This window comes from Lissotriton vulgaris, chromosome 7, assembly GCF_964263255.1.
Source record: "Lissotriton vulgaris chromosome 7, aLisVul1.2, whole genome shotgun sequence".
Taxonomy (NCBI): Eukaryota; Metazoa; Chordata; class Amphibia; order Caudata; family Salamandridae; genus Lissotriton; species Lissotriton vulgaris.
In genome coordinates this window covers 1,741,263,005-1,741,273,077 of record NC_141695.1, presented here as the reverse complement: position 1 = coordinate 1,741,273,077, position 10,073 = coordinate 1,741,263,005, and the positions used below count along the sequence as shown (strand labels likewise).

The following is a 10,073-nucleotide window of genomic DNA, read 5'->3' as shown; positions in this document are numbered from 1 at the left end:
AAGTTGGTGATGGGGACATAGTTTACTTAGCTAGGAAGTCTAGAGAAGGCCCTGAGAGCCATTGTTCAACCTTCTCAAACTCTAACCTATCACCATTTTCCCTTGCAGCAAAGGCCAAAGCTGGGAAGGCCTCAGAATGCTCCCTTTGTAAACTCAATATTAGATATAGTGCATCCTAGTGCCATACTCTTCTGGGTTCCAAAGGTGGATAACAGGATGTAACACCGCAGATCCCAGATGAATCAATGAAGATGTAGATTGCAACCCCATAAGGCGCGTCCCTGCCCGAGGGCCTAGCTTGCTTTGATAATGTTGTGAATCAAAGGGGAAGAAAAGGAATGGCAAATCCTGAACCTATGCCCAGTATGATGACATTAAAGCCTGGCTGAAGAGCAACTTTGTCTTAACGAAAATGCTCCCTCTTTGCCAACGAAAGCAGTGCAATGCTTCCTCATCGAAGGACAGGGATTAGTGCAGGCCGTGACGCAAAACATTTGTTTGTAGAATAAATTAAGCCTGGTCAATCTTTCACAATCCTAAATTGATGTCAACACTCTGGGCAGATGCCAAAATAGAAGAGAAAATTACATTTGGCAGGACAAAAGAGTAGCCTGAGAGGGGAGGGAGGGACCAGAGATCTTGCATTGGTTAAGAGACAACCATAAAAGACCAGCAGTGGAGAGAACTGGTGAAGTACAGAGGGAGGCTGAGAAGGCTCTGAGCACAGAGCTCAGGAGGAAGAGACAGAAGGACAGCAGCTCCGTCATCTTGAAAGACCTCGAGAGTAGCCAGTGCTGGATTCCCTTCTAGACTTAGGAAACCTGCAAAGAAGGACCAGTTATTGGAAGATGTGGGTCAGTCTGCTCATCGGCAGCCTGCTCCTGCATGTCACTCATGGGGAGACCCCTGCATCTCCGTAAGAGCATCATTCAAAAACCTCTATCCATGTCTTTGTTATCACTCATTATCTGTTCGCCCAATTTCAAGAGACTAGCAGGATTCTATCTACTTTTTTATCTTCTGTATCTCTCACATCTCCCTCTCTGTATATTGCTCCCTCTTCCCCCTCTTTATTGCCTTTATTCTTTTCCGCTTCCTCGTCTATCTTTTATCGCAATTATTTTCTCTTTGCCTCTCTCTATTACTACTTCCTATATTTAGCAATGGTTCTTACTTCTCTCGCTTGTGTCTTCCTCCATCCTTTTGCCTCTCCCTCATCTCTTCCAGTCTCTTCAACACTGTCCTCCCTCAGTAAATGTTTCCTCTGCATGCCTTTCTTTGTCATTCTCTATAAGTTCCTCTTCAGCAAAATGTCTTATTTTCCTCTCTAGTCCCCTTCTCAGTCCTTCCTTTCACATACCCTCTAAAAGTTCATCTTTAAGTCCTTTCTTTCTCCTCCACTTTTATTCTCACCGTTTCATGGTCTCATATGTCTTGTTCCTCTCTCATACCATATACCGGTCACTTGTCCTCAGTTTGCTCATTCCTATCTATTTCTTCACACTGAATACCATTTCTTCTCTGCACTTTCCCCTTACCTTTCCTCTACTCGAAATCCCTTGCTGCATCTCCCTTTACCACAATCTCACATTATCATTTTTTTCCCATTCCTGACTATTTTTGTGTATGTCTTTCTTCCACCACCCATCATTCTTGGTCTCTTTCATCTTTTTTCCCCTCTTTTTCTCCCCTCCTAGTTCACCTGCACTTTTCCTTTGTCTTCAAACACTCCTGGTACCCTTCTATGAGAACTACAGACTTTCTATGAACCTTCCTTCAATTTGGCACTGTTCATCTTTGATAATCACTTTCTGAATTCATCCCAAAATTTCGATGGTGAGCTTCCAGCATTATTAAATCAGCCTCCTACCTTGATTAGCAGCAACAAAGTGTATGCCAAATTTGAATTTTACAGGCAGCATTGGGCAGAATTCTTCAAAATAAGAATTTTTCGTCTTATAATTATTCATCAGTTCTCTTCCATCTTATTTGACAAAAAAACACTAAATAACCTTGGCATTGCTTCTTCTGTCTTTAGTTTTCCAAAATATCCAATGATAGCTCCTCTACAATATATTTGTTTTCATCTGCTTATGAAGATGGGAATCAAAACCTATTTATCTAAATCTGTGTCTGGATTTAAAACATGCAGTAACTTACTTCTCATCACCTAATGATTCCTCATGGGTTCAGAATCCAAAACTGAAATGTCGTGCTGAGCACGGGCACCGTCAATGGCGCCTGAAACACAGCGGGTCTCAAGCACTGGTGAGGTCATTGTTTTATTTCAATTACACCTGAATGGGAATTTGGTGGGAGTGGTCCATGCTCCTCTTCCATAGGATCTTTCTCAGTCTTCTGAGAGATGTAATGCAGTTGGCACTTCCTTGAGGACTAAACGCATTTAATTGGATAATTTTTCTGAAAATGACACTTTTGCTCAAAGAGCAGGTCTTTTTAAAAACAAACAAAAGTACACTCCAGACCTGAAGATAATCAAGGTAGGTGCTTGCTCTATAACTAGAAGATAGATAGATCTTGAAAAATTCAGTCAAAGACAATAATACCACTGAAACCTCCACCTTCAGACATCCATGGCTGTAGTTCTGGTGTTCAGAGAATCCCACTCTCTTTGTTTGAGGAATTAAGAGGCCAGATGTACTAATATTCTGGTCGCAAAAAGTGGATGCAAACTGTTTATCAACCTTTTGCAACTAGTATTTTATTTTGCGACCCAACCAATGGGTCGGTTGTTAAAATAGTAAACCACAAATAGTCGCTGAATGATCTGCCTATGAAATATTCATGAGGCAGGTCGCAATTTGTGACTCTTTGATTTGCTGCAATTAGAGGGAGGATGGCCCGCAAAGGACGGAAGAATATTATCCCTGTCTTTGAATTTCAAAATGGAAACTTTTTCTTTTTTTTTAAAGCAGTTCCACTTCTTGAAACAAAACGGGGCTGCTTTTAAAAATAAAAAGATTTATATTTGATAAAACTTCAGGGAGAGTTGACAGTGGTTTCCTGGACCAGAAGCTGATTCCCAAAGGAGAAGGAGTACAAAAGTGACCCCTTCCCCTTTGTGAATCAGTTACCACTCCAGCTTGAGGGATGGTAATTGATCCATGGTTTGAAAATGGAATTACCATAAGAAAAAAACATTGGCACATAGAATTCCAAACCACAATTCGGAAGGGACGCCCAAAACGTGCCCCTTTCAAATTTATTTAGTAGATATGAAAGGGTTTTTGAGGTCAAAAACCCTGTATTTTACTGAATGTATGGTTTGTCGGACCGCAAAAACTCTTTGTACATCTGGCCCCATGTCTCTTAATACCCAACTCACTGCTAATTCAGTCTTATAGTCTGGCCGTTCTTTTTTCTACACTGTAGCCCTCTCCTCATGTGTTCACATGATGAGCTAGTAGCAATATCTGCATTTCTATCTCTCTTAAGGATCACTGATAACTAAGTCAGTTCATTGTTAGAAATGGCTCAAAAGAACTAACTGGTGGGACTTCCTTTACATTGTGGTCATCGGGCTCTTTTTCGTCTCCAGAAACTATGCAGTGGTGGTTCCAGCTGTGCTGTTGTATCCCTCCACGGAGAGAGTATGCGTTTACGTCAGTGAGCCCAGTAAATGCACCGTGGAGGTCAACATGACATTCAACGGCAAGGATGATATACCACTGATGAAGAGAATTTCCAGCCTGGAACCCTGGGAATGTGTCCGCTTCCAGGTAAAGAGACTTGTTTAAGAGCGATTTAAAGACTGATTGGTCCGGGCTCTCTAGGCAGGGTTTGTGTGAAAGTCAAGTAACGATATAAGCAGGTATACACATTTGTTGACTCAGATGAACATGTCAACTTTTCCCTGCAAATAAATATATTAAGCATGAGCGGGAAATCCGTTACGCTCGCGGATTTTGCGGATTTTTGGGAAATCCGCAATCCGCGAATTTTGCGGATTTCCCGCAAAATCCGCAAAAAAAATCCGCGAACGTCACGGGTTCAAAAGTTGAACCCCCACTCATGCAACTATTTTACAATGGCGCCAGCAAGCTGCCAGCGCCGTTCTAAAATAGTTACAAAGTTAGCTTGCACAGGAACCACTAGATAAAACGAAGCAGGTGCTTCCTGTGCAAGCTAACTTTGTAACTATTTTCCAACGGCGCTGGCAGCTTGCTGGCGCCATTGTAAAATAGTTACAGCCTTACACAGGTCACTCAAGGGACCCCTGCGCCCTTCAGGGCGATTGCATAGTAACACACACATGGTCACTCGAACTAGTTGATGCTCAAATTCAGTGACTCATTCATTAGCCCAAAAACAATCATGAGCGTCTTCGAGGCTGGACAGGTGTGCCTCTTCCCAAATCTACCGTGGAAAATCAGCTGTGATGCTGGGTAGAGGGCGGCCTTTGCATGGTCACTCGAACTAGTTGATGCTCAAAATCAGTGACTCACTCATTAGCCCAAAAACAATCATGAGCGTCTTCGAGGCTGTGATGCTGGGTAGAGGCCTTTGCATCCTTGACTTTCATGAGCGCAATCCTTGTGCTGTTCCTGTGACCAGGAGCTTCTTTCTCTTCATATAATTGTGTTTGCACGGGTTGCTGCAAGTTCGCACGCGTTTTGTACAATTTCGCAATTTGCGAAATTGTACAAAACCCTCGCGAACTTGCAGAAACCCATGCGAACATAAAAAAAAAAAAATCCGCGCGGATTCGCGGATTTTGGCAATCCGCAAATTCGCAAATCCGCAAATTCGCGGATTGCCAATCCGCAAAATCCGCTCATGCCTAAAATATATTGTGAAGTGCAACCTTCATTGATGGTAGTCTTGGAAGAACCTGAGTGAGTGCCTTTCCACCCATGCTTGTAGAGGAGTTGGACAGGTGATTTGGAGAGCAGGTCCTTCCTTCTTGAGGGGACAAAGAGGTGAGTGAGTGCATTTTCTTCTTGGGGAGATCAGACAGCTAGGTGAGGGAGAGGAGAGGTCCTTATAGTCATGCTTGTATTGATGCTAGTCTCACCTTATTCCTTGACGGATTCATAGTAGTCCCAGTCTTGTCCCATACGAATGGATGTTAGTCCCACCTTCACGTGTTGGAGTTATTCCCTACATAGATCAACACATACTGCTGCAGTTTCCAGCCAGGCTTTACTTGGCTAGAAATTGGTTCAACCGTAGTCCTATATAAAGCGCCTAGTTAGTTTCATTGTTGGCTTGGATAGGACAGCATTAGTTCCACACTATTGGTTTGGAGTTAGCCCGGCAATAGTTTTGCAGAGTTAGTTTCATTCTGGTTGTGCATGTTTGCAGTTAACTCACCAGTAGTTCTGTATTTATTGATGTTGGTTCCATATTAAATGTGGATGAATTAGCATTAGGTCTACACTAGACCTGTGTCAATTGCTTTCAGTGATTTCCCTTAGTTGTATAGTCCCAAGCTAATTTCATCCCAGGTCAGTTTAATTTGAAGTTAGATCCACTCTGGTGCTTTCTGGACCCGTTTTAAATCTACACAGTCTGCAGTGCACACTTTTTTGGTTCCACAAGCTAATCTCATGAAGAGAATACATGGGTTATTTCTACCATTAATTACTTCTCAAACAGAAAGTGAGATTGTCTTTGTTTTCAGCCTGCCCACCCTGTCTCCTAACCAGGTACCACCACCCACCAAAGGTACGGAGGAAGTGGTGTCAATTTCGCTGTCATTGGATTGCGCCGGGAGCCAGAAAATTTCAGAAAAAAAGGAGGTTCTACTCAGGATGTCCCGGAACGTCACCGTGATACAGACGGATAAGCCCATGTACAAGCCAGGACAGACAGGTGAGTAAGAGGTCCGATCCTTTTCTGTGAGGGCAGATGGGTGAGTGAGAGGCCAGGGCCTTCTGTGTGAGGGCAGAGAAGGTGAGTGAGAGGCCAGATCCTTCTCTGTGAGGGCAGACTTGAGTGAGAGGCCAGGTCCTTCTTTGTCAGTGCAGATAGGCGAGTAAGAAGTCATGCGCTTCTCTGTGAGGGCAGACGTGAGTGAGAGGCCAGGTCCTTCTCTGTGAGGCCAGATAGGCGAGTAAGAAGGCATGCGCTTCTCTGTGAGGGCAGATGAGTTGAGTGAGAGAGCAGGTCAATAGCTGTGGGACCAGCCAGCTGAGTGAGAGTCCAGATCTTTCTCTGTGAGGCCACACAGGTGAATGAGAGAGCAGGTCCTTCCCTGTGAGTCCAGACAGGTGAGTGAGAGGCCAGGTCCTTCTGTGTGAGGCCAGAAAGGTGAGGGAGAGGCCAGATCCTTCTGTGTGAGGCCAGACAGGTGAGGGAGAGAGCAGGTCCTTCTCTGTGAGGCCATGCAGGTGAGGGAGAGAGCAGGTCCTTCTCTGTGAGGCTAGGCAGGTGAGTGCGAGGCCCGGTCCTTCTGTGTGAAGCCAGACAGGTGAGTGAGAGAGCAGGGCCTTCTCTGTGAGGCCAGGCAGGTGAGTGAGAGAGCAGGTCCTTCTCTGTGAGGCCAGACAGGTGAGGGAGAGAGCAGGTCCTTCTCTGTGAGGCTAGGCAGGTGAGTGCGAGGCCCGGTCCTTCTGTGTGAGGCCAGACAGGTGAGTGAGAGAGCAGGTCCTTCTCTGTGAGGCCAGGCAAGTGGCTGAAAGGGCAGGTCCTTCTCTATGAGGACAGATAGGTGAGTGAGAGGGCAGGTCCTTTTTGGAGAGGAAAAACTGGTGAGTCAGAGGGCATGTTCTTCGTGGGATGGGCACACAGGTGGGTGAGAGGACAGGGCCTTTTTGGGGAGGCCAGACAGGTGAACGAAAGAACTGGCCCTTCTCAGAAAGTGAAGATAGGTGAGAGAGCAGGTCCTCCTTGTGGAGGGTGCACAGCTGAGTGAGAGGGCAGGTCCTCCTTGTGGAGGGCACACAGCTGAGTGAGAGGGCAGGTCCTTCTTGGAAAGGGCAGGTAGTTGAGTGAGAGGGAAGGTCCTCCTTGTGGAGGGCGCACAGCCGAGTGAGAGGGCAGGTCCTCCTTGTGGAGGGCGCACAGCTGAGTGAGAGGGCAGGTCCTCCTTGTGGAGGGCACACAGCTGAGTGAGAGGGCAGGTCCTTCTTGGAAAGGGCAGGTAGTTGAGTGAGAGGGAAGGTCCTCCTTGTGGAGGGCGCACAGCCGAGTGAGAGGGCAGGTCCTCCTTGTGGAGGGCGCACAGCTGAGTGAGAGGGCAGGTCCTTCTTGGAAAGGGCAGGCAGTTGAGTGAGAGGGAAGGTCCTCCTTGTGGAGGGCGCACAGCCGAGTGAGAGGGCAGGTCCTCCTTGTGGAGGGCGCACAGCTGAGTGAGAGGGCAGGTCCTTCTTGGAAAGGGCAGGCAGTTGAGTGAGAGGGAAGGTCCTCCTTGTGGAGGGCGCACAGCCGAGTGAGAGGGCAGGTCCTCCTTGTGGAGGGCGCACAGCTGAGTGAGAGGGCAGGTCCTTCTTGGAAAGGGCAGGCAGTTGAGTGAGAGGGAAGGTCCTCCTTGTGGAGGGCGCACAGCCGAGTGAGAGGGCAGGTCCTCCTTGTGGAGGGCGCACAGCTGAGTGAGAGGGCAGGTCCTTCTTGGAAAGGGCAGGTAGTTGAGTGAGAGGGCAGGTCCTCCTTGTGGAGGGCGCACAGCCGAGTGAGAGGGCAGGTCCTCCTTGTGGAGGGCGCACAGCTGAGTGAGAGGGCAGGTCCTCCTTGTGGAGGGCACACAGCTGAGTGAGAGGGCAAGTCCTTCTTGGAAAGGGCAGGTAGTTGAGTGAGAGGGAAGGTCCTCCTTGTGGGACCAGCCAGCTGAGTGAGAGGGCAGGTCTTTCTCTGTGAGGCCACACAGGTGAATGAGAGAGCAGGTCCTTCCCTGTGAGTCCAGACAGGTGAGTGAGAGGCCAGGTCCTTCTGTGTGAGGCCAGAAAGGTGAGGGAGAGGCCAGATCCTTCTGTGTGAGGCCAGACAGGTGAGGGAGAGAGCAGGTCCTTCTCTGTGAGGCCATGCAGGTGAGGGAGAGAGCAGGTCCTTCTCTGTGAGGCTAGGCAGGTGAGTGCGAGGCCCGGTCCTTCTGTGTGAGGCCAGACAGGTGAGTGAGAGAGCAGGTCCTTCTCTGTGAGGCCAGGCAGGTGAGTGAGAGAGCAGGTCCTTCTCTGTGAGGCCAGGCAGGTGAGGGAGAGAGCAGGTCCTTCGCTGTGAGGCTAGGCAGGTGAGTGCGAGGCCCGGTCCTTCTGTGTGAGGCCAGACAGGTGAGTGAGAGAGCAGGTCCTTCTCTGTGAGGCCAGGCAAGTGGCTGAAAGGGCAGGTCCTTCTCTATGAGGACAGATAGGTGAGTGAGAGGGCAGGTCCTTTTTGGAGAGGAAAAACTGGTGAGTCAGAGGGCATGTTCTTCGTGGGATGGGCACACAGGTGGGTGAGAGGACAGGGCCTTTTTGGGGAGGCCAGACAGGTGAACGAAAGAACTGGCCCTTCTCAGAAAGTGAAGATAGGTGAGAGAGCAGGTCCTCCTTGTGGAGGGTGCACAGCTGAGTGAGAGGGCAGGTCCTCCTTGTGGAGGGCACACAGCTGAGTGAGAGGGCAGGTCCTCCTTGTGGAGGGCACACAGCTGAGTGAGAGGGCAGGTCCTTCTTGGAAAGGGCAGGTAGTTGAGTGAGAGGGAAGGTCCTCCTTGTGGAGGGCGCACAGCCGAGTGAGAGGGCAGGTCCTCCTTGTGGAGGGCGCACAGCTGAGTGAGAGGGCAGGTCCTCCTTGTGGAGGGCACACAGCTGAGTGAGAGGGCAGGTCCTTCTTGGAAAGGGCAGGTAGTTGAGTGAGAGGGAAGGTCCTCCTTGTGGAGGGCGCACAGCCGAGTGAGAGGGCAGGTCCTCCTTGTGGAGGGCGCACAGCTGAGTGAGAGGGCAGGTCCTTCTTGGAAAGGGCAGGCAGTTGAGTGAGAGGGAAGGTCCTCCTTGTGGAGGGCGCACAGCCGAGTGAGAGGGCAGGTCCTCCTTGTGGAGGGCGCACAGCTGAGTGAGAGGGCAGGTCCTTCTTGGAAAGGGCAGGTAGCTGAGTGAAAGGGACAGTTCCTTCTTGGGGAGGGCATTCGGGTAAGAAGGGGGCATTTTCTTCTTACGACATACCAGTGAGTAAGGGAGGATGGACAATTGAGTGAGCCTTTTATCTAGGCTCCTGCTGTACAAATACCACATACGTACTGTGCGGGGGATGGTAGGATGAGTGGGTAAGTTGCCTATTCATCTACTCGTGTTCTCAGGTTGCTGTGCCTCTTTTGTTACTGCATCTGCATTGTACCAGTCTAAAGGCTGCCTTTTGGTTTCTCACCTGCAGAGTGTGTATAGAATGTCACATCTCTCACACTGCTACACAATATCATATCTCATATTGCTATAAAATCTCTACAAAATGACGTAGATCTCACACTGCTACACTGTAACCTATCACCCACACTACATCACAATGACATGTCCGAGACACTGCTCCGCGAAGACATGTCCCAAGCACTACTATATGAAAGCATATCCTTCACTGCTGTACAGTAAAGTCAGTCCCACACTGATACTTAATGACCCGCCGCCACACTGCTTCTATTACATATCTCCCGAGCTGGTATACTGGACGTATCACACCCACTGCTATGTGACGCAATATCTCTCACACCGCTAACCAAAGATATACTGCAACATTGCTACAGAACGGCATATACCATATACTCCCAAACAATGACATATCTCCCACACTGCTGCAAAACAAAATAATGACCACACTGCTGCACATGAAATATCCCAGCACACAACATGCTATCCTCAACACTGCTACACATTAGCATATCTACCACCCTGCTACACATGAAATATCCCAACACACAACGCCATATCCACCACACTGCTGCACAATAGCATATCTACCACACTGCTATGCTTGAAATATCCCAACACACAACACAATATCCTCTACACTGCTACACATTAGCATACCTACCTCACTGCCATACATGAAGTATCCCAACACACAACACCATCTCCTCCACACTGCAGCAGCGGCTCCTCCACAATGGCGGAGGAGCATCGCCTCACTGCCTGGCTCAGAGACAGCAA

The 10,073-nt window shown here is 48.4% G+C and overlaps 1 protein-coding gene across 1 annotated transcript in view; it reads left to right on the top strand.

Annotated features, from left to right (window-relative positions):
• The first annotated feature begins 818 nt into the window (after positions 1-818).
• The window catches only part of LOC147706545 (alpha-2-macroglobulin-like protein 1), a 33,393-nt gene continuing 24,138 nt past the window's right edge, over positions 819-10,073 (top strand). The window contains exons 1-3 of the mRNA XM_086929631.1: positions 819-916; positions 3,560-3,740; positions 5,670-5,835. Coding sequence (XP_086785757.1) covers positions 849-916; positions 3,560-3,740; positions 5,670-5,835 — 415 coding nt within the window. The 5' untranslated portion in view covers positions 819-848. The remainder of the gene's footprint in view (positions 917-3,559; positions 3,741-5,669; positions 5,836-10,073) is intronic.